This window comes from Haemaphysalis longicornis, unplaced genomic scaffold, assembly GCF_048455015.1.
Source record: "Haemaphysalis longicornis isolate Haplotype H1 unplaced genomic scaffold, Haemaphysalis longicornis Haplotype H1 scaffold_1, whole genome shotgun sequence".
NCBI lineage: Eukaryota > Metazoa > Arthropoda > Arachnida > Ixodida > Ixodidae > Haemaphysalis > Haemaphysalis longicornis.
The window spans coordinates 474964969-474990073 of record NW_027526203.1 but is presented as its reverse complement, the minus strand read 5'-3'; the positions used below and the strand labels follow the sequence as shown (position 1 = coordinate 474990073).

Genomic DNA, 25105 nt, shown 5'->3' with positions numbered 1-25105 from the left:
CCGGCGCTTTTTCCGCAACGCCTCATTAAATATGATAGCAGACTAGGTTTTCACTTTTTCTTTTTTTCATTTCGGTCACTACTAAACGCCGCTGTTAGTCCATTGAACCCGCGTCCGTGCCCCGTGAACTTCACCCCGGCGAGGTGCTGGTTCAAAGTTACGCCTCTTTTCGTCCGTTCAGTAGTAGGCTTAGCCGCGGCGTTGAGGGGTGCGGCGGGCCAACAGCGGAAGGGTGCTATAAAGCTTTCTAAAGACTTTTTTCATGCACAAAGGCTCTGCCGTATGGGCGCGTGATGCAACCACGACACTCGAGATAAAGCCATGATTGAGAATTGAGCGGAGTACACACGGACCGCTTCACTTTGTGGAGCAGCGCTTACGTGCTCGCGCTAGAGTGGATAGCTTACATTAAATATCTTCTGGCCAAATTTGATTAAGCAATTACTTGTATGCCCGCTGAGCCCTAAAGAAACCGATTTCTCCGCATCGCAGCTGTCTAATGAACACGTTTTGACCACGTTCGGAGAGCAATTTATTGCCACCAGCACTCGATGTTCAAGCCGTAGTGAAGAAGTCCGTAAGCAGTGCTTGGCGTTTCTTGACCAGGGTGGGCTTTACGTGACGCTCGTATGCTGACAGCGCTAAAAAGGCTTGCTCTTAAACATTCGCGTGCGCCTGCGTGCCTCCCAGAACGTCGATGGCATCCATCACTTCGGTGGCCGTCGGTCTACCGTCGGTTTCACTGACACTTCTACAGGCTCTTGTTCGGAACACTTTTCTTTCCCTTGGAGTGCTCATGCTGCTTATAAGACTCATCTATGATGGACGAACAAAATATTAATGTGGTTATCAGCGAGCACAACCTAGAGCAGCAGCACCGTGAGCAAGACGCGTAGAAAAAAAAAAAAAAAAAAACACTTGAAGTAGGCTTCGGCAGCCTAAGCATAGAGGGCGCTGGCGTAGGCAACGATGGAGATGTCAAAATGGTGGCGGCACTATTAAACCGTCCATGACCGCTAGCGGTTTTTGAGCAGCAGCTTTTATCGCTTTTAATTGTTGTCAACCGCATAATTCACCGCTTTTCTTTCATTTTAGCCTTTTATCAGTAAATGTGAGTACTTAATGTTTTCAATGTAGGCTCTGAGAGGCAAAATAAACGTGCCTCGACCGGAATTTCGTTCTTCCTTTCTCGCCGTGACTTCGTTAAATCGAAAGCGCCGCACAAAATTACTTCGTAAAATCGAGATAAAAATACATGGATTTAGCAAAATTTTGGTAGAAAACTGGAAAAAATTCGTTATATCGCGAATTTCGTTAAATCGAGGTTCGTTATATCGAGGTTCAACTGTATTACAATGGTTACCTTTTCAGAAGAATATATTACATGTACGACAGAATACTTCACAACTTTTGATTGAGCAGACTGAGTGACAGAAGAACACTCCTTGATATGTGCCTTTTTCCCAAGCTCATTCATGATGCTGTTGACTCTGCCGATTTGCTAACGTCCATCAATTTTCATGTCTCCACACGATGCCGTTCCTCGCCCCTATTTATCCAGTCGTCAAACATAAAAGTCCTATCCAAAGAACACAACTCCTTTACAATTCACTTGAGGCACCTGAATTGAGTATCTTTGACTGTTACAGCACTTTTGTCCGAGATGTTAAAAACGCATCCAAAGCCCGAGTGTGTTCTTTTGTGTTGTGGAATCGTGTGCGAGTCATTCATGTAATGTCTGTTCTATTGTTATTATTTTTTTTTTTCATTTTTTATGCTTTTCTTCCTCTACTATACACATCTCCCTTTCCTCTCCTTTCCTTTGTTTCTTCTGTGCACCACGCTGAAGGCATCATGCTGTTTGTGGGCACTTATCCAAATAAATACACAATTTCCCATTGAGAGCAGCTGCTGCGCAAAGATGACTGTTTCCCTCAGAAAGATGCAGGCTTTTTATTTTACTGGTTTATTTTGAGCTCGGCTTAAATGATCTCAGCCATAAAACCAACTACAGTGTAGACCGCTTATAACGTATGTCGCGGGAGCCGCAAAAATCCGCACTATAAGCGGTACCGCACTATAACCAAAACACGCGCGAATTCAACCACATCGCCACCTATCTCTCAAGTCAACCTATATTTATCATCACTCAAACGCACAGCACTTAAAAACGGAGGCACGGTCTATATTTCGTGTTATTTTTAACATCAGCCGCTGCTGCAAGGCAAAAGCGCAGTCTCACAAACGGCGAGCGCGGCTTTAACTTCCGTTGTGTTTGTTTTGAGACCATGGCTGCGTTTTTAGCATCTATGAACAGATGCCGCAAGACGTGATAAGAACGCCAGCGGGATTTTTTTTTTTTTACCCCACCTTGCGTTCACGATGCCGAAGGCGGCTGCTTATCAGCGCAACGTACTGGTGGTGGAAATCTTCGGCTTCGCGCGGCTCGAATGTTCGGAAAGGGAAAGAGAGGTGGCTTATCAGCAACAACGTTCTAAAGCGTGAACCGCGTGGTAGATTTGGTATCGCGAAAACGTGCAGTGCACGCCAGCGCGGATACAACTGGCGTGGTGTGAGCGGCGCGGTAAAAGGCGGCAACATGGCGTCGGCACTGGCCGTGAAGCGGTGCAGGCAGTTCCAGTAAGTTCCAGTGACCGCTTCTAACCGTTCGCTGAAATGCCGCACGGGGCGCAAGCGAAGATGCTCATGCAAGAAAGGAGCTAATAATGTGGGCGAAAAGTGGAATATAAACTGCCATCCACGCTGCTTGTGAAAGCGCCCATCAAAAAATACCGCGGTGGTAAGCCTAAACATCTCTGGCGCGGCTAGCCGGCTCGGAGCGCGTCTCCCCATTAGTGCAAGTCGTCAGGCTCCTCCCACTGCCACGCGAAGAAGCCACCGCGAGCGCGGAATCGTCGACACGAGCACGAAAAAAAAAAAAAAAACGCGCAACGCTGATGTACACGATTCGTGCGCGAAAACGGGCCATGCGGTTCCCGTTTAATAAAATCAACTTGCCGCGCGCGGATGGGGAGACTGTCGCTATCTACCAAGATGCATCAAGCAAGGTCAGTTGTGGTTATCAGGTACGCACGAACTAAAGGGTGCCTATTTTTTTTCTTTGGGTGTCTACGTTAGAGGAGGGCAAGGGGTGCACGCTGCGTCAGATGGCCGATTTCACCTTTTTTTTTTTTTCTTTTGCTACCCTAAAACGATGCCACAGCTGCGCCGGTCGATCACCAGACCCACCGAAAAACCGCACTATAAACGGTATTGTGCTTCGGCCAACCGCATCTTAAGCGGTATGCTTATGCATTGAGTTCTATGGGAGGCAAACCGGTGGTCGCAAAAACCCGCGTTATATCCGGTCCCGCACTATAAGCGGTTACGTTATAAATGGTCTACACTGTAGTATATTTTTCCGCAGTTGCCTGCCAATAAAGTAAACTAGGCAGCCACATGTACATCTAGGCTGGTATATGTAAGTAGTAATTTTCACCATTAAAGCAAATAACTGGTATCTTGACAAAAATAGTAAATAGCAGCCACCACAACAAGAACTCAACTGGCCATTTCTTTTCGTCACAACACAGAACAGTCAATGAGCATCGTTGACAAAGGCATAGTGATTCTGAAAACCCTGGTTATGGTCCTGAGCACTCCTTGTCATGCGACGCACCAAGCAACAGCACCCAGTAGGATTTTGAAGCAGTCACTGCAATGCACAACCCCACCACTGATGCACTAGCAACGGGTGCAGAGAGAAACACTTCCAGCTCACAGTTCCCTCTGCTCCCTCATGCACACCTGCAGTGTTTATTTTTTCTCCCTCTCCCCCTTTATGTTAGGCCCATGCAGGCAGCTGCTGCAAAACAACGTGATGACCTGCACACAAAATCTGAAACCCCTCTCCCTTGGTTCCTTCCAATCTTTCTCTCCCCCTTTCCCCCACATCTGCGTGGATCCTTGTGCACACCAAACACGCAGCTCCTGGGCCTCTCGTGGCATCTGGCTAATGCCTAGCAGTCTCGGCTCTCACGGCTTTTGATCACACGTGAGGGCACCCAAACCAGCTCACACCACAAATGGCCCCCCCCCGACATTTGGCCCCAAGTTTCCCAGTTTGTTCTCCCCCTTTTCCAACGGACGCACACCCCTCCTTTCGACCAGGAGAAGGCACAGACAGACTGCGTCGTCGACGGCACCCCTCTGGCACCCGGTCGGCCCAGCAGGCACCGCCTTGGTGCCCCCCAGACGGACCTGGTCGTCGGGAGAGAGAGCTGGCAGCAGCACACTAGAGAACCTCCCGTTACAGCAGAGGGCAGCGCTCTGAATAGTGCCCACTCCCAACTTCGTTCAGATCACCCTTAGTGGGACTCGGTGCCAACAAACAGAAGCGGGCCTCGACTTGCCTTGCTCAGCGAAGGCACCCCAAATGTGGGTCATTTTTTGGAAGGAAAGAAAACCACCTCATTTCCAGTATCATTTTACAAGTACTGCTGTCTCAACAGACGAAAGGTAGCAAAAGCAGGACACCTCAAAATGAACAACAGATAAAAGTGATTACAAAACGTGGTTAAGCCCTGCTCTTACAAACTGATCATTGGGTAATTCGCATCATGAACTGTCTAGGCTATTCTATATATTGATTGCGATGATTAAAACAACACGAGGGGAAATTTAAAAGGATGGCATTAAGTGGGCGAGACAGGCATGCGGAACAGCCCGTTGGACTGCAGGTGTGGACGCAAGGAGGAGGATGGTGCTCGAATTCTGGTTGTGGCGTGAAGCGATACACTCGCACATGCGCCAGTGTGCCAGGAGTTCTACGATAATGCGTGTGGGCAAAATAAGAGATGAAATTGGTGGTGACACTGGCGGCCTTATACCTGATTTATGGTACGAGTCACTCAAGGACATGTCTATAAATAATGTTGCTTTTCAATAGATTTAAACACAAGAATTGTACTACAACTTTCCAAATGGCAAGCACAATACATGCCTCAAGAGATTTGAGAAGCACAATGGTTGAACAACAGATGCTCCATTTAGATCCCCGTTTCAAGGATATTGTTGGTATGTGCCACTTGGTCCACCACTTTTAGTAGTGCCAATGTTTAAGAGAAGGCTGTTAACAAAGGTGCAGTTGATATCAATTCCTGGAAATAAAACTAATTCTTGGTAAGTGCCAAAATTAGGGATAGAAAAACTGCCACTGCCAAATAGAGATCTGGAGTAAATACAAAAGGCTGTGAAGTGCGGACTACACATGAATGTTTAATATTGAAACTTAGATTGCTATAATAAGTGAACAATGTATTATGTTCAGTTAAATATTCTAGGGAAAAAATATTCACAGATACAAATTTTCAGCCAATTCCAAGAGGCAGACATCGTAACTATACAAACCAACGAGTCCCCGCCACCACCAACTTCTTCTCAGCCAAACTCTCAACTGTCAAGATACGCTCCGCACAAGCTTCGAAGGCCACACTCGACACTGCGAGTTTTTGCTGAGGAGGCACTCAAGGAGAACCCAACACTGCCAAACCCTTTAGCACGCTGGTGGAACACACAGTTCCCATTCTTTGTAGCTCCAAGCTACTTAAGTGCACGCGCAGCCCTGAGGTGCACCGACTCAAGTTAATGAAGCTGATCGCAGTGCGTTTTTTGAGGCCTCTCCTCGCAAACTATGCATTCGGTGTCATAGGCAGGCATGACGCTTTCCAGTTCATCACCAAAAAACCATTCTCAAGAAAGTACCTCACACTGTGAGGGATCACTAAAACACAGTCTGCCGAACTCAGGAGTCAGTCTGCTAAAAACAGCAGGAAAATGTTTTTCTCTTTTGTTTTTTGCGAACCATGGGTGCGTTGTATTGCATCTGTTTCGGTACATTTTCTGTTGTCAGCTTCAGTTAACTGGGAAATAAATGTATTTGGTAGTGGGCTACTCCCTGTACATGCCTTTGGAGTGATCTCTACTTTGCTTTCACATGTACAACCTCTGAAACTCGCGGTTTCGCCAACGCACCAAGCGTGGGGTCACTGAGGACAAGCACGTTTGAACGACGTGCCGGACACATCCCCTGTTTAAGTGGCGGCGCATTGCAGCGGTGCCATGCAATAGCACCGACGGCGCCGGCCCGTCTATTTCTGGTTCTTTTATCAGGCACTGAAAAGAAAGTATAGCAGAGGCTGCTGGCATTACCCGCACCCCAAGGTCACTCCAAAGCCCAGCCGTGAAACCGCGCCGCCACTCGGAGACCAGGAAATTGTAACGAGTGACTCACAGCGTTAGTCCTTTAAAAAAAGTTTGCCGCAGCACGCCACGTCGTGAATGACAGCCGAATAAACGAGTCCCTACTGCTCCCTGCTCACTGCGACTTGCATTTATCCTCATCTCACAGTTTCCAGACATTATGCGGCACCGCTTAGGGGCAGCAGTTTTTGTGCTGTACTGCCTTTTGGAGCAGGATGGCACAGGAAAAGTGCATTGGCGCAGCGTGCCACAAAACAGCTCAGTAGCAAGAAAGGCTGCATAGGCAACCCCCTTTAATGGCTGCCGTGTTGCACATGCAGCCGTACTACAGCAATACGGATTCCTCTATTTCCTGGGGGGGCCAGGAAAAGAAGCAGTACGAACAAGTTGGCTTGCGTCCCCTGCCTGCGCTACTGGTTCATCTATGCAGGAAGGCAACGATACAAGCAGGTGGGGCCACAAGGGTGCTGGTTTGGGCCTGTTGGGCCGCACACGCACAGCGCCTCGTGTGTGTCGACTCGCTTGTCCCGTTGTCCTAGCGCTTCAATTCTTTGTCATGGACCACAAGCACACGGAGGGGGGAGGAAATGCTCCCACATAGTAATATATCACCCAAGCCAATTGCACTCAAATTTTCTGCACACCTTTCGTGTTCCATGTGCTTTCTCGCATTACTTTGTGTGCTCTCTCGCACATGTGCTTTCTTGCATATCGGGAAACGCAATAAAGCGCACTACACAAAGAAGCGAATAAGTACATTCCAGGCAGCAAGGTCAGCTTTCTAGACAACTAGCAAGGTTTGTAAGAAAGAAAAAAAGGAGGGAAGAGAAGGCTTTGCCGACAACCATTTGAGGGTACCTGCTCAATTCTATGGTGCCTGTATTTTGGAAAACTGCCCTGTGGTCAATTTAAGCTGTTGTGGCTGCTCTTGCTTACAAGCTTCCTAGTTTATGTTCGTTTATTTTCCTGGTGCACCCTGAACAAACAACAACGGCCGTAATGAGGTTAATTATCTGACATACCATTTTGTCATTTCAAGACAAGGCTAATGTTATGCCCATGTAAGCGTACAATTATCGTGCTCACCATGCTCTTCCAAATGCTACTGCCATGCCCATTTGCATTTCCAGCTGGTATATCATGTCTAGCAATTGGAAATGCCTGTTTTTTATTTTTTAGTTCGAGCATCGAAAACATCCATTCTCTCATGAGTTATTTGTGCCAATTAGGAAGGAAATAAAAATTCATTCACTGGGATCTCGAAGAATGAAAAAAAAAAAAAAAAAAAAAGCCTAAATTATTGTGACGCCCGATAACCCAATGAACAACAAATATACACTAAGACAAGTTCTGAGACCACACCTTTATCAGAGGAAACACTGGGTGATAACTGTCGACCTTTTTTGTGAAATCTTGGAAGCTAACACAATTTTTTGTCATTCCCGCCAAATGCTCAATGGTATGTGCACTGACGGCAATGTGAAAAAAAAAGTCCTCTGAAAGTGTAACGGCCTTGATGGTGTCCTTCACACTAAATGCAGAGGTTGCGGTGGCTGCCCCCCAAATGACGAGCCCTTTTTTCTGATATTAGCCAAGCCTGTGCATGCAGCCTGAATGACCCAAACTTGTGAATCGACCATCACTGGATTAGCAAGTTTGGACTGTCGCACTGGTGAAAGTTCTAGTATAGTTACCAGCACCAAATTCTGTTTAACAGAACTAGACCAGGGGCGAGCGTTGTACTTTTCATATCTATTACACGCGTGCACACAAATCTTGGAAAGGGGTAAGAGGCATGCCTCCTGGAATGATGACTGGAGAAGCAGGTGCGTAGCATGCACTAGCGCATGCACTCAGCCGATTCTTTTCTTCCCCTTTTCTTCACAGCTCGGTTTGTGGGAAAGGAAGGAAGGGGGGGCCCCTTACGAGACGCAGTGTGCAGGGCACATGGACCACGTGCACGAAGGCCTCCAGGAAGGCCCAGTAGGCGAGCAGGTGGGCTGGGGCCAGGCCCCCCGCCGCTTCCTCCGCAGGCGGCCGCTGGTCACTGGGCTGCAGGCAGCTGCCCCCGGGCACCAGCCGCTCCAGCCGCACCACCTCGGGGGGGCACGCCCCGCTGCTGGGCAGCGGGAAGTCGGCTGCGGGCGGGAGGTCGAGTCAGGCGGAACCGGGAGCAGCCTGGCCCTTCGCTGTTTCCCCCAACCACATCGCTCGCTTGGGTGCCAAAAGTCGCTACTGGCATCTGGCTTCGAATATGGTCTGCTGTTTCAGACATGAACAGACACTCCTGTGGAGAGGCCCTGTGGTCTTAAAGCTAACATGACAGCAGGTTGTGGCGACTGCAATGGATAGAAGGTGACATGTCTTATGCACCACCTATTTAAAAACAAAAAACACACAAGAAAAACATTCCAGACCATTTTGATTTTGTGAAGCTAATCTGCTAAAACATTAACGAATAAACTTACCTGACATAAGGCTGGGCACTTGGCCACATCCGGGGCAGGGGAGTGTACAGAGGGCCATAATTAAGGTACAAGATCTTTCAATAAAACGATTGAACTGAAAATTACATTGCATTTTTTTTTAATGGTAAGTCACATAGATAGTGCTAGTGGTTTTTCAGACCATGAAAAGCATGGGTAAAAATTTGGTCCGAACTCCCCATACAATCAGGAACCTAGCCCAAGAATGTTATAGATTAAAACATTTGAATTTTACATGTGAGTGGAAGTCAATTTGACTTGCATGCAGCTGGTATTCATTGAAAAGTTTAGCAGGCACTTTATTCGCTTGGTAACACTGACAACTGAAATGACAGTGCCCGCTGTGCCTGTGCATGCACTTTGGGGCCACATCTTGCAGAAAGAAAAAAAGGAGGGGGAGAGAGAGAGAGAGAGAGAGAGACCAGCGTGCACTGTCTGTCACATTTCAACACATTCTTGGTAGTGGCGGCAACAGATATGCAGTCAAATGCCTGTATAACAAAGCGTACGGCCCCACAATAATTGTTCGCTATACACGTCACTTTGTTATGCGTGTCGCGCACTTCACTGACCCCTATAAAGCAGATAAGCATACTGAGAGAAACAATCATCAGATTTAAACAGCAATAGGTGAAAAAAAGTCAATTTTCTTCTGCACAGTAGTATGATGTACTGACTACGCAACCAATGCCGACCTTAAAGGGACACCGAAGTGTATTTGTCAAGCTTCTGTTTTTGCTTGCATTGCATAGACTGGCTCAAATAAACACACTTTTCATCATTTCTCCGGTCGATAAGCCGTTATTTATTTTATAAACCCCGAAAGAAGAAAAACTACCATGCGTGGTTTGCGGTGGCTGCACCAACTAAAGCAGTGATGTCAATATTAAGGTGCTACGTGATTGGACGATGTCGAGGATTAGAATTCAAACTAGCGATGTATGAAGGGAAATATAAAGTACATATTATATAGCCTGTTTACGTTTTTACTTACTTTTAGCATTTCAAGCAGCATAGATGACTATTTCTTGAAGAACGCTCGTACAGAAAGTGTCCCCCAAATTCCCAAAAATATCTCATCTCTAGCAACTAATTCCTTGGGCTTTTAAAAAGCGGTCACAAATGTGCAAGCAGCTGGCTGCTGTTCTAGTTCACCCAGCGCAGAAAGTGCTTCCCGCACCTCGGTTTTACGCTGTAAATAAAAGTTTCGGTTGATTTTAATTCCGCAGTACCTATACTAACTTCGCTGACTCCTCTCCTGATTTAATTGGCCTTAAATTTTTCTACTAGCGTCGGGGGCGTCGGAACAGGGGGGTGCAGGGGGAGCGAGGGCTACCCCTAATGCACAAATGGGGGAGCACGGCTCCCTTCGTCAAAAAGCACCCGTAGACTTCCGCTGACGCCCCGCTAAACAAAAGCTCGCTGACTGAAAGACCAACGAACCCTAAAATGGTGGCTTGCAAAAATTGAATAATTCGGCGACTCTACCTGCCGTTTTGACACTGTTGCGAACTCCGAGCGTGGGTGTCTGTCTCCTTCACTCGCTATCAAATCACTGCTTATGCTTCCCTTTAATGTAAACAGGACTGCTCATAATGTCTGTTAACTGTTAGAACTTGGGTTTTCTGCATATTTACAGGGAATATTCAATTTTCTTTTTACGCTTTGGTTCTAACAAGGAGCGTTAAGATATTTTTGACTGCTCTCCAGAATCTGTGATGTTGGATAAAGGTTTGATTGTATTTGATATGGTTTTATGTCGGTGATTGGGCTTATTTATAGAGCCTATATTCACCTGCAATATTGCACATGCATGCGTCCTCAAGGAAAATAAGTGATGATGATGATGTATGGTACAATTTTTTTGCCTCCCCCAGTCGAAAAATACTTCCGACGTCTCTGACTAGCGTACCAGTCAGCGAAGCGTCGCATGCACGCTTGTGTGGTGGTACTTTGAATTAGAGCTTGATACAGTATAGAAACTAACAAACTAAAGGCACATTCTTCCAGGCACAAACGTGTTGTGGCTTAGTTTCAATAGACGAACAAATTGCAACAACCCACCGGCTGAATAAACGCTGGGCTGACCAATTCTGTCAGAGGGTCGGGAAGCCGTACAGTAGCGCAGTCAAGCCAATCCATCTTGTTTTAATGTCATACGAAATCGGCAAGGAGAATGCAGAGAGGAGGACAGCACTTTCGAATTGATTTTTCTACTAATTAAAGTCGCGTACACGCAGCAAAAGCGGTCAAAACAAAGCCTTGAGACTCCAGACTACCATTTGCACTGGCAATCCCTCAATGTTTACAAATCCCTTCAGTGCCCCTTTAATGCTGGCACGGTTCACGGTGTGATGCGGCACGAGGTCAGGGAATGACGAGATATATATCTGCAGCTTTGAGGGTAGGCATAATGCTGGGCTCCTCTGCAAGCTCTTCATCACTGTTCTCCTGATCATTTGTGGCGTCCCTTTTCTCTATGATGGCCTCCACGATGTCGTCGGTTAACAGGTCGGAGCAAATCAGGGTCTGGTCGCCCACCGAGATGTAATCATCGGCCATCACAACTGATGCTGCGCCGCCAGTGATTTATACACCCCCACCCCCAACAGACCCCAACACTTCCCCAGGAGGATTTCAACACCCCCACAAAACCGAAATTCTGGATTTTGATTTTGTGCACCGCAACACGAGCTGTACGTGTTTATCGATTCCTGCAGCTTCGTGGCCGAATTGGATGACTCACGGTTGTCGGCACACCTATCAGCTGCACATTACTCCGTGTGCGGCTAGGCGTATTCGTTATCACACAACAATTGAGCAATTGGGAATGCATTATTTCTTCGTCGAACAGGCAAATTTGCTGTACTGGCATTCATTGTAGTGGCGTTCATAATACATGGGAAACAGAAATATGGCCAGGCCATAATTGCATGCTTCGTTGTAGAGGCGATTTCGTAGTAGAAGCCTTCGTTGTAGTGGCATTTGACTGTGTTATTAATCGCGCTCACATTATGTGGTGGCACTCTACTTGCCCCCGAGCACTTCGCATCCCCAGAGAATGAAACCGCGACTGCGAACGAAACCGACATGATGCGCAAGAGGCCAACGCTGCAGTTGTCTGCGACCACGGATGTCACCACAAGTGCCCTCTAATGCGTGGTTGAGCACAAAAACCAAAGAATGGTTTTTAAGAAATGTTGCACACATACGCCAATTTAGATACGATGCGAGATACAAGCAGCGAGCAGCTAGTGCATGCAAGGCCGTCTCCCAAGCCATGCGGCATGCCATGCTTGCATTGCCCAGCTGGCACAAGCACTGGCAAAGCGCAAGCGACCTTTGAACAAATCACTTCTTCCCCACGGCAAGATTTTCAGCAACAACATTTCGGTTGTTGTCCTTGCACAGGTGACAGACCTGGAGTGGCAATCAGCTTTCACTGCATACGCATGCAACTTGGCCCATCACGACGAAGTTGCACGCATACGTAGGCTCCGAAGTTTTTACCGCTCTACCTAGTCGTACGACGATTTCAACCGTGTCTAGTGATAAGTAGATCATAGGGTGCTGCATGTAACAGCATTTGGCGTTGAGCTATTACTTCGTGTTTGGTGGGGCACAGTTTGGAACATTGAACAGCTCGCTGTTGTCATGTGCTGTGCTTTATCGGGTGCTAGCACTAGAGCTGCTGTATATAGCTCCCCTAGGGGAGCAGAGTTGCGCGTCCATCCGCCATCTTGAGTTCCAGGTCGTGCGGGAAAGCCACCCTTCTCGCGTGAAAAAGCTGCCGCCGGGCCAGTGGCAGCGGCGAGGAGGAGTGGCGAGGAGCGGCCGGGCAAAAACTGGCGCACGATTCTCGGCTGCTTATCAGCTGAGCGGCCGCCGCTGCCGCCGCTTCCACAACCGCCGATGCCCGGTAGAGTAGAACTGACTGTGTGCAGCACTGAACGCGGGCTTTCTGTCGAACTGGAACCCGCGGCATGTGGCAATCCGACGCGCAACTCTTGCGCTATGTGATATACAGGAATTCTAGCTAGCATGGACAAGCATTGCCATTTCAAGGGGCCCGACGTAACCAGTGTGGGGATTTGCTTGATCCCCTTTCCTCCTCCCGCGAGCGCGATGTTCGAACGAGCGCGCCTTCCCGCGCACGTGACGTCACCTCGCGGGCCGACGCGCCGGCGGGCACCGACTGTCCTACCGCCGCTGTCGCTCCTCCTCGCCCGGGAACCTGCCTCCTCTCCCCCGCTCCTTATAAGCACGACGCGCGCGCTTCGCGCCCTCTCTTGCTCTTGCTCTCTTGCTCCGGCTTTGGCCCCATGGATAGGGGAGATGGGGGAATGGAGGAGATGGGAGTCGGATACCGGGGCGTTCCTTGTCCAAGGCTGGCTCGTCTCCTCCCCGCCGTGCCGGCCGGTCGGGCGCTGTTTGGCCCCGATCGGACGCGCAGGGTAGGCCTCTTCCTACCTTGCGAGCGGCCCACGTGCAACCTCGGCTATGGTTGCCTGTTTGGGCGACGCCGTAGGACGCGCGTCGGTACAGTGTAGTTCTTAACCCTGTCTTGGCGGTTATTATGCGCTGTACCACTCGGCCAATAAAACCCCCTGGTTCGTCCTGGCCCTTTGGAACCTGTTGTCGCCTTTGTCGGTGAGTCGAACCCATCGCGGCGTCTCCCTCGTGGACGCCGCGAACCTCTCTGGGGCATTTTGGATGGGTTATTTCTGGGAGTGGGGGCACACCCTGAACCCCACTTAGGCCCACAAGGGACCATCGAGCCCACATTGGCACTCAACGTCTCTAACAAAGCTAGCCGGGGTCGTTTGCTATCCCGTAGCTAGGCCCATTATGCCCACACCAGTGCAGTGTGGCCTTAGCAACACAGACACTCGGGCAACAGCAAGGCAGCGCACATGCATGGTTGCTCGCATGCAAGGTGAGGGTTTAGAGAAGTATGAAGTTCTTCACAATGTTCAAAAATAAAGCTTCAAATATTTGAGGTTTCAAATTATTTTTAAATTTCAATAGTATTAGGAATTTAAATTTTAAAAATTTTGGGGGATTTATGTGCCAAAGCCACACCTGGGCTATGAGGCACACTGAAGTGGAGGGCTGCCGACTAATTTTGACCACCAGGGAATTTTTAACCTGCACTGAAATCTTGACACACAGGAGTTTTTGCTTTTCGCCTTTATCTGAAAAGCAGCGGCCAGGAATTGGATCCATGTGTTTGGGCTCAGCAACATAACGCCTTAGTCACTCAGCAACAGCAGTGGGAAATACTTAAGAGTTTAAACTTCAAATCAAATTGTACGCACAGCCATTATTTGGTTTGGATTTGAAACTCGCATATTCTCGCATCCACTGTGCGAAGCATACGTTTAATTCAAAAAGTCTATACGCCTCGAGTGCTGCCTGTAGGGGCGCCACTGAAATCCCCCTAGCAGCCCGTTTCGAAAGCAGGCGCGGGAGTCTCTGGCCCACTCACCACTGTCGCCATAGTTTTTGCGGCATGTTCGCGACTGATATTTTCCATTTGTATGCGTCGAAAATACATATTTATGTAGAGCAGCCACTCTGTACGGAAATGTGGTGTATTTACAAGAGTATAAATGCTTCTGACGCGATCTTAGTGTGGTACATTCGGTCCGCATAAGCACCAAGTGTGTGTTACAGGCCGGTGTCGAGAAACCGGCATATGCATGGAGCTGATTGTAATTCCACTGCCCTGAAATTTTCTAACAGTACCTCCGTAAGCAGTGCTCGTCCAGTTGCTCATGCTATAATGTAAATCGGTTTCGTGAGCTTACATAATCTAGCGGAGCACTCTTACCTGACAGCATACCACTTACGCTTCATATCTCAGATATTGATCCCTACCCTGAACAAGCCAATGTGGCATAAATTTGACAGACATTCTACGCAATGAGTACAATGGATAATGCAAAATTATATGCGAAAGCCAGCACACGACAAAGCATGTACTGCTAGGTCGTCTTGTTTCGAGGTGAGCCCTCGCAAACATTAATCCGCTACATACACCCTCCGCTTATATCCGCGTCCGCGACTTAACGCTTCTTCGAAACATCGTCACATAACACAGGCAGCCTGCAGAATCTAGCACAAAAGTGTAATCAGAGGGCCTTATCAGATACCACACTCTTCCAACGACAAATTTTATCGCATGTGAACTTACTTTCTGTACACTTCAAAAAATGGGTCCACCGAGTGATCAGGTGTTAAAGTCGAAAAACAAAATAAAAGTGAACGCGCAGATTACATGTGTGTGATTACTAAAACGGTCATTCCTTGATTTCGCTCACCATTTGTATGCAACAATAGTTAAGCACCCCCCCACCTAGTTGGTCTCGTGAGTTCTACCTTGCCGAAGTTAAGACGAACATTTCTAGCATTTCCGAAGCAGCACTGGGTTTTTTCATTCCCATACGAGCTATTATATTGCTTCCTGACTTGGCAGACGATTTATTAGACGTGACCGCATCTCATTCACCCGCCTTGGCCCTGCATCCGTCGTCGGCGGCGGCGGCGTCCGCCCCTCCCCCATTCTCCTCGCCGCGCCAGCTGCGCTCTTCGCCGCTCACCCCCTCTCCTCTCCGATAGCGAACACTCTCTCGCGAGGGGCATTGGATTGGATTCGATTGGATTGGATTTGGATTGGATTAAAGTGGATTGTGTTGGATTGTGTCGCGTCATAGCCGCGGCAGACGCACTGGCGCCGGCGCGTCCCCTCACCGTTATGCGCGCTATAAAACGCGGTGCCTGCGCCGCTCCGCTCCATCGTTCCAGCGCCGTTCCTCCGCTGTCCAACGCTGCAACGTGAACCCCCTATGCGTCGCATCTACACAGGGATTCCCGCGAGGGGAGGTGATGGATTTTTATTTATTTTTCCGTGGTTTCATTAACTCTCCTTGGTCCTTGCTATCAGGCGGGAGATATACTGGGCACATATTTAAGGACCCACAGACTTGGAATGCACTTAACAGCTTCGCGTGGCTTATATTCCCATAAGGGGCACAAGTTATTGTCAGGTATTAGGTAATCACATCCCCGAATCATATTTTTCTACAACGTATATATGAAACAAAGCCGTATTCGTTGTCCGCACTGCAAAACAAAGCCAACATCTTCCTGTGCCAGTATCAGGTCTAAACGAGGCGTCAATAGAATTCATTTGCGCCTGACGTATTCAGATGTGACAGTGGTGATATGCTGCTGCCGTCGCTCGTAAGAGCGGCCAAGAAGCACGCAGTACCGCGTCCCTGCATATAGCTCTTGTTGGCATTCGAGCACTCTACCAGGACGCAGATGTTTTTTGAAGTGCCCTGAATGTACTATTTGCTTACAGGCATTACCATAAGAAGTTTTTCAGGGCGCGGAAAGGGGGAAAGAAGCGAAAGAGAACCAAAACACTGCATGAGCCGCTATCAGCTGCGCAGCGGTAATCCCGTAATCGCCGCGGAGAAGCGGCGGCAGGCGGCGCAGCGATCGCGAAGCTCGAGGTGTATAGTGAAATGAAAATGAGAACATTCACCCTTGCAAATGACCTTTCTGTTGCAACAAAGCTAATTCACTGTCCCAGAACATATAAACCATACTAACACAGAACGTTGGGGCCCCTCTCAGCTTCCCAGGAAGGGTCTTGACTACTGGACTGCAACAGCTGCCGAGCCTGCAAAAGGAAACGCCTGTGTGCACTGCATTCCACAGAGTTGGACAAGTGCGGCCGTTCTGCCTGCAGAGCAGCCTCCACCCCTCCTGCTGCCCTGCGTGCCCTGGCCAGCTAGGCACAAGCACACGCTCCAACCAACACTGGGCTGGGCTTCAAAGGCTGGGCAGCAACCACTTGTGGTTGCTCAGCAGGCTCCCTCCACCTGCACCAGCAGCACAGGTGCCCCTCGGGCGGCAGTTTTAGTTAAACGACCGGAAGCTGCCTTGCCTGGCCGTGCTAGGCTTGGAGGGACATTTCCCGTGCACTTCCACTAGACCTGCCGATGGCCATTCCCATGCCATACCACGCGTACCAGGCTGTGTTTTTGCCACTCTGGTGAACAGTGCTTGGCTGTCACAGCGCAGGTGCCAGTGCAACGCCAAGCCTGCACAGCAGGGATGCAACACACGCGGGAAGTTGTCCTATCCCTGCCGTCACCCGCCATAATTGCCAACTCTGTTTGCTCAGACCATGGCACAAAGGGGAAACAGTTTGTTTTAGGTGGAGACAGAGGCCCAAAATTGGCACAGCTCTCGAGAGTGGTTCTCAAAATGAAAGCCAACACAGCACAGCTACAAAACGCATGAGGAGATACTCCAGCACGGCACTCACTTAAGGCTACTGCTGACCCTTATGCTCAAACCCTTATCCTGAGAAACCAGATGCACTTCTGCCAAATAACAACCCAGAAATTCTAGTGCAGCCTTTGTTGCCTCAAAAACCATCCTTCCCACTTTCATCTGGAAGGTGGAAGCGCTCGCACAACAGGGACAAAAGGTAGAAAACAGAGACGACACGGTGCTACCTTTTCTGTTTTCTCCCTTTTGTCCCTGCTGTGCGAGCGCTTCCACCTTCAAGATGAACAGCTACCAACTAGCCCAATTGTCCGTTCTACTACAGTACCTTCCCACTTTACTGAGCCATTAGCATCCCCAGTGATGCTTTACAGGTGCGATTTGCTGCTTCGTTCTTGTACTCACTACAGCCAGCTCAACCTCCACTTGTCTAACTGCAGTTATTCATGCGTTACAAGACGGATGGTCACGGAAACCAGGCTTCCCACGGTAGCGGAGCCTGACAAAAATACGCCAACCCTGCAAGAGTGGAGTGGTGGACCGTGCCCTAATCCAAACTGCACCTGCAGAGCTGGCCACGGAAGAACCCAGGAGAATGTGGCCCTGCTGCCACATACAGCCACGCACCTTGGACTCGGACAGAACAGACAGGGCCGCATACAGGAGCTTGGCCCGGCTCTTGACATCGACGTCTTCCGAAGAGGCCATCAGGTATGAGAGCATCGTGCACAGGTCTGAAATGTGCAGGGAAGCTGGGACTGGTGGCACCAGCAGCAGACCTCCAGTTCCAGTGCTTGCCTGAGCTGATTGAGTGGTCCCCCTGGTGCAGCACGACGCAGCAGCAGAGATCGACGAGCTGGTTGCCCAGGGTCCAGGAAAGGTGGCCCCGGCTGCCCACCAGCCGCTGGATGAAATGGTACAGCTGCTGCAAGGTGATCACGATCAGTGGCACTCAGAGGGTTTCCTGTAAAAGCTCCAACTATTTGTGTCATTCGGCAAGTTGGAAACTGTAACACGTATGTACTTCTCATTACTACAAGCCCAATCAAATACAGTCAAGCCCTTCTAGCTGCCATTTTTCACTGCTTAGCTTAGCCAGCACGAATTCAGAATCCTGACACACCTGCCCGTGTACACTCACTTTGGTAAGCAGCCACAAAACCTTGAGCTGGACAATTTATTCAGGCACTTCTTTTCAACTATGCACATCACTAGGCTAACACAGCACAACACCGGTTTACATGTAAAAGAGCCCCCCACGAGCAAATCCAGTGGCTCCCTTACAAATAGGGGACATTGCCTGGCATATAATCAGAAAGCGTAACACAGCCAGCCCTTGCTGCCAGAGTGTCAAGATTCCCCTTCACTCTGCCACCCCTGGAGGGGACGGACGCTGGCAGTGTTCTATGCATAACCGGTTGTCCACTTGTGCAGAATTCACCTCTAAAAACTTCTAGCGCAACCCCCTTTTTCGTTTTATGCATAATTTTTGCACAAGCCTCAAAAGCTGCTGTGCTTCTGTCTGTCCATTGGACCAAGTTGGCAGCGGGACCCTCTTCCCGTCTTGCAGTGCATGCTTGCCCCTGTACAGTTCTCCTGGTACGCCTGTGCACACGTATTGCACTACTACCATGCAGCAGGATATTGCACTCGGCATGCACGCTTTACACACAGCCTTTCAAGTAACAGAAAAAACAGAACTAGAAATATCGAATTTTCTTCCATCAAGAAGATAACTAGTGAGCATATGCTCACTAGTCATCTTCTTGATGGAAGAAAATTCAATATTTCTGCCAGAAATATTTCTGGCCATGTGTATTATGCATATCGTTCTGTTTTCACATTTTGAATAATTTAAGGGTTTGTTAAAACAAAAAAATTAACTTTTAGTCAGTCAAAACTATTTTTGTTACTTATGGACCAAATTTAGTCAAATTAGGAGAATTTATGTACTTAACTAACCTAACAACAAAACTTTAACCAGTTTTAAAATATCTTCTAAACTTTTTCAGTTAGCAGACTGATTACCTTCACAAAGTTGCCCCAAGATTAATTAACTAATTAGGCAAGAACTAAACATTTTTATGTCACCGTGATCAGGATGGTCTATTCTGTGCAAGGAAGCTCTTAGATTATTGCTTTATTTTCTTTATGTATCCAAAAAGAAAGACAGAAGTTTCACTTTCTTTTTGACCTGAAACTACTTGGTATTCCTGATTTTAAAAGGAAGATTTTTTTTTTATGCCTAAAGGATACAACGCAATAATCTAATAGCTTCCTTGCACAGAACAGACATTTCTGACCACACTGACAAAAATCTTATTGCCTTCTTGCCTAATTAGTTAACTATGCTGAATTCAACTTTCAGGTAATTAGTCTTCGAACTTAAAAAGCATAGAAGGTATCTTTAAACAGATTTCAGTTTTGTTGTTAAAATGGTTAGTTACATAAATTCTCCTAATTTGACTCAATTTAGGTTCATAAATAAAAAAAATAATTTTACTTGCCCCGTTCCCTTTTAATACACCTTAAAAATTTCAGCTACAGGGGTGTAAAATTTCCAGCAATATGCTGAACACCGAAGTTTCTGAAAGGACGATGAGGCGGCACCCTGCTTCGCATCCCTCTCAAATTCAGCCCGTAAAACGACACCAAATTTTTTGCTTGTTAGTGAATTGCCAAAGCTGTACATCAACTTGCTGCAGTTACACAAATGCAATTGAACTTCTGAGCCAGCCCTACTGCACAGGAGCAATCATCTTCCAGAAATTCTGCCTCACTCAAAAGGCCTTTAATCTTTTTTTCAAATCGCCCGAACTATCCCACACATTTTCACGCACTGAGCGATGATGCCATTTAGGCTGCCCTAGAGCTGATCGCAGCCAAATGTCATTTTCAAGCTGCGGCTAGAAGCTTCCCCATGCAGAAGAGCCAAATGAAGTTGCTGGTGGCATGCCACGACGGAATACGTTTTAACGCAGCCACATTAGAATGTGAGTTGACACTGCACTTTGCAAGCATCATCCCACCGTCATTTTTACAGCTGCAAAAGTGCCCAGTGTTGCTAAATCCTCCAAACAGTGGACTCCTCTCAGCTTGCACGCACTAGCTAAGCTGTGCCTCCCTTTTAGGAAGCTGCTCCGCCAAGAAAGACAGCCCTGTGCGATGGTCACACAACCAGTGTGGCTGGTGCCTCACATCACTCAGTTCTCGGGAACACGATAAATACTATCCTCAGCACAACTTTTATTTTCTTCAACACTGCTAACATCTGTTAGGCACGCATACTTTTGCCTCAAATGTACGTCCACTGCGTTAAAAAATGCTCACGCATGAACCTTCCGCCAAAATGAACACACACACAAAAAACAAATCTCTCAGCTCACCACAATATGCTTCCTATGTAATGACATCCCGGATGCACTACACGAACAACAGTTGCATGCAGCACAATGTAGCACCCGTCTGCGCGCCTCCCTTTAGTTTCATTCATTCCAAAGATAGCCTCGTTAGAATAACTCGCGCCCCCTTTAGCACGAACTCCACTCAAAGAAGCTAGATAATGAGGAAACTAGAGAACAGGGATGCAAATCCCCAGCTTATGACGCATCATGATCCGCTTGTACGATCTGAGGATGACAAAAGTAAATGTGAATTAAACAGGAATTATGAGCTTGCAAAATGAGCTTTTGTGCTTGAAATTTAGAGCATGTTCTCTTTATACAGCAGTGAGATTAGGTGGGGTAAATAACAAGTTCTGAACAAACATGTCACCGTACACATACCCCGTGCAAAGCCACCGGTGACCAACGCTTTGAGCATTGCCATCCTGTGTACAATTTTTTGGCGTGCTGGGCATGTGCGACACGACAGCAGTCAATTGGCATGGGCAACACTGGCACTTATGCGACCCTGTTTGTCATGTCATACCCAATGTTTCACAAAACAGTAACTGAACTGTAACAAGATGCAGCACATACAGGTCCCAACAAAAATAAACTTAGCATGGAAGCGGTGGCCAGTGGAGCTAAGGCCCCTAGAACAGCTTTTGGTGTCTTAGATGGAGCAGAATTGCTCTTCAACCTAGGAAGGCCGACAGCACGGAGCAAGAATATATATACAGGAGGGGAAATGGTCCATTGCGGCAAGCATGGGCAATCGACCAAATAGTGTCCCAATGAAAACCAGCAAAGCTTCGTAGCTGCAACAGCGAAGGAGAGGTTAGCGGCACCCGATGCATGAAATGATAGAGGCCACAATTTATTCCCGGGCAGCGCAGGGAAATGGCGATCCTGGCGGCCGTGCAGTTTCTTCCCCCGCGACCGATGCTGCTAGCTGAACACAGGCCAAGCACTTGTGATGTTATCTGGCCCCCCCAGGAAGCGCCATTCCCCTCCTGTCTTGTTCTTACTCCGTGGCCGACAGTAACCAAGCGTGTTTGCAATATGCCATGGGGTCCCTACTGGATTGCGGCTTCTCTGTTTTAGGAGCCTCCCTCTACAGTGGTTCTCATCACATGAGGGCCATTTCAAGGGTCCGCGACGCTCCGCCCACGGGCCTACCACTCATTCCTCCTTTGTGCTAAACCTCGCTGGAAGTGCACAAAGGTGGCTCGGCTACACGACTTCCACAATTAATTCCTCCGCGTAGCCCATGTTTTAACGTTGGCTTTTTGCACAACGTTTCAGCTATGCGAAAAAGCCAGACACACAAAAGGCTGGGCGACTTTTAGCTGCAAGAGCGAACTGCTTGGCAACGTTACTTGCATGAGCATAAAAGTAAGACATAAAAAGCGGGAATTGAGTAAGTATGCGGGGCACTTAAGCTGTGAGTGCAAATCGTTCGACATCATGGGGTCCACCGCCCCGGTTGCAAGCCCTAAAGGGATCCCCGGAGCACTCATTGTTAAGAAACACTGCTCTAACACATCACTGCTGATGTCGCAAAACATGTGATGCAGGCAGCAGGAGAGTTAAATTTTTTTTTTTCTCAGTGAATAAAGCATTGTTTTCTGCCAAGCGTAACTGAAATTTCAGCATAAATTGTAAACTTCTCAGCAAATAAAGCAATGTTTGCTACTAGACAAGCGCTGAAGTTACTATAAAATGCTAAATCTTTTCAATAGTAAAACTAAACTGTGTGTTGTGCCCACGGCCCCTTTTATCCCCCTTTAAGCGTGGCTTTTAGCATTGCTGCTGGAATTTTCAAAGGCATTAGACGAGGCCCCTTTTGGAAGTGCCCCTGAGGAAGCCACGCCAAGAATGTGGATGCCAGTGCAAACCTTTGGTCGACACAGGTTGCCCGGCTTTTGCACCGCAGCCCCGAGCACGAGCAGGCAGCTCTCCAGTGCACTGCCTTCCAGGCAGTGGTCCCAGCTTTGCTCAGTCACGGTCTCCACAGCTTCCGTCAGCACCACTTGGCTCAGGGTGCTACGACAGCCAGTTTAAATGGGCCACTCAAAAACCTCAATTAGCAAGGGCAGCGAAATTCCCACAGCAACAAAACATATTTGTGGCCCTGACCAACATTCATAGCCTTTGGCATGCCTCACCTACAAAGAGTTATAACAGTTGAGCCCCGCGCCAGTGATGGTTTGTGACCTGCCACAACTTGGATGCATGGGCCATCCTTCATGAAGAAATGGATGACTTATCACGGATGTCACCTTCAGCGCATACATCAGGGCTGTGTACACCTGCTGGTCTCCTAAGACACACAAGCTTTGGATGGAGCTCGCCCGGAGAGCATTGGATGAAAAACCCAAGGAGTAGAACTGGGTCTGGCATTCCTAATGCAGATTTTCATGCATTAACAACAATTGTGCGGTCCATGCACAACCTCAATAAACCTTAAAAAGAGATGCAAAACGCACGTCTTATCATGTCATATGACTGATGGGGCAGGAGCGTGTTGTTTCTATGCATTTATTTTGCTGTTTTTTTTTATAGTGGGGAATAAATGCAAGCTTATCGTCCAGTATAACAGCTAAAAATTCATCTGCTTACGTGCTTTGAAGTGACACTGATCAACTTGTTACTGCAAATTACTTGAACCGTTTGTACCTTTGGTGTGAACAGGCAGACCACAGCTTCCCCAGAAGTTCCCTCTTGCACTGCTGACGACAGCACACACTCAGCTCCCACTCTCGAGCTGCACATCCCACTCAAGTGTGATTTACTCCCTCATGGCCACTTTCTCACACCACCACCCAATTGTTCTCATGCAAAGTCAGCATTTTTGACATTGCTCAAGAAACACAAGAGAAGATCATTTCAAAATCAAGAACACCTGATTGGTGCAGTGTGGTGCAAGTGGCACAGCACTTCCACCCCTGCATTAAGTAGATGCATCACGATCTAAAAATTTTTCCCAGCTCAAATTCTGATAGAGCGTACCAAAAATACACAAGCACAAATATTCATGTAGATTGTTATTTAACTTCTGCACGGCAGCGACACACTGCGAGATAACGGCTGAGTAGTGCGCACCGTCGTGCATTTGCTGATCACACGATCCCTTCCTGAGACGCAGCAGCTATGCGCCGTGACCAAGAAGACTGCAGTTTGTGCTGTGCACAAATTTCGCATTAGGGAGTATAATAATCATCAGCCATTTTTTAAAGAAACACTGCGGCAGGAACAAGTAGGCCTAAAATAAATGTATGTGGGAACTGCTTTATGGCCAACCGCCAATATCATGTGGCATTCACAACAACAGCGAGGAAAATGCACGTGAACTGGTCGCACCCTCTAGCCAGCACGAGAGAGTTTCGGAACACAGCTTGCTCTGGGAATACAGTTAAACCTCGATGTAACGAAGTCGGTAAAATTCGTAATTTACTTCGTTACATTGAAATTTCGCTACATTGAAATTCGCGGCTATAATGAAGTGTTCATCCCGTGAAGCGTTTCCTGAAAAAGAAAACGTGGCGCGCATACACGGCCGGCGCACTGTTTCTGTTTCTATCGGTGCTTAATCGTCTACGCGGGCATCAGCGTGATCCGCATGGAGCGTTTTCTTCCCGAAAAAACGCGCCCCGCAAGCCACAGGCGTGCTGACGCAGCCGCGGAGACCACCCGCGCGATGCGGGTAGCTCCAGCGACCGATTCTAACCGCTCGCTGAAACGCAACTCGAGGGGCAAACGAGAGGGGTATGCGAGAAAAAAAGCGGATAACGTGGGCGAAATTTTCACTGTAAAACGTCATACGCGCCGCCAGAGTCCTTCAATGCTTTACTGGTCACGAAACTGCTCCGTAACTCAATGGGAGAGCTTCATATGCTGCGTTTGGCCGCCGCGTGGTGGCGCCACCCTCTCACTGAGGTCACTCCTCGGGCAGCGTTGCGCTGGCTCGAACGGCGGAGCCGCGACGAGTTGTGTTTGTTTTGTGCGGGAAAAAAATGTAACGTGCATATCGCGCTCTTGTGATGCGACTTAAGTAGTGCAACGACAATGTCGAACATGAGTTGCGTCCCGGGATGTCGTTCCTTGTACAACGATACCACAGAAAATGTTTCCTTGTTCTTTTGACCGAGCGACGGGCAGCTGTGTGACAAATGGAGGGGCGCCATTCCAAGGCAAGCAACGGGAGATTTCAGCTTCGATTATAAGTGTGCGACAGTGTGTGGAAATGCACTGTGTGTGAGAATGGAAAAAGCAATGTACCCTTTTGAGAGCATCCTGGACCTAGAATTGTACAAGGCTAACTTAAAGCCGGGTTTGTGTATATCAGTCAGGTTGTAGCGGTGCTTCATTGCCTGTTTGCAAACTTGTATTAGTACCTTGCGCTCAGGCTCGCGTGTAAAAAAGCTTTGGGACGTCCTTGTGGTTTTACTTTTCATATTTCCGCGAATTATCTCTTAGGGTTCGTTTTGTTTGTTTTGTAACCGCGCGTGGCCGATTCCGGTTTCTTATCTGCCGTTTCAACCAGAGCGCCCGTTTGCTCTTTTTGTCGTAAGTCCCGTCGGGCAATGAAAGGGTGCCACCTTGTCGCTAACTTGATTTTTTGTTTCTCCGACAATGTATTCGATCCCATTTCCATGGATCTGAAATTAA

The 25105-nt window shown here is 48.1% G+C and overlaps 1 protein-coding gene across 3 annotated transcripts in view; it reads right to left on the bottom strand.

Moving 5' to 3' along the window:
* Positions 1-25105, bottom strand: part of LOC144156284 (AP-5 complex subunit beta-1-like) — an 88811-nt gene that overhangs the window by 22599 nt on the left and 41107 nt on the right. For 2 of the 3 annotated variants that reach the window (XM_077688231.1, XM_077688233.1), the window contains exons 12-16: positions 22333-22480; positions 17850-17976; positions 17679-17785; positions 16368-16437; positions 8188-8399 (exon numbers count right to left, since the gene is read on the bottom strand). In XM_077688231.1, coding sequence (XP_077544357.1) covers positions 8188-8399; positions 16368-16437; positions 17679-17785; positions 17850-17976; positions 22333-22480 — 664 coding nt within the window. The remainder of the gene's footprint in view (positions 1-8187; positions 8400-16367; positions 16438-17678; positions 17786-17849; positions 17977-22332; positions 22481-25105) is intronic. The other variant, XM_077688232.1, reaches the window with a different exon arrangement.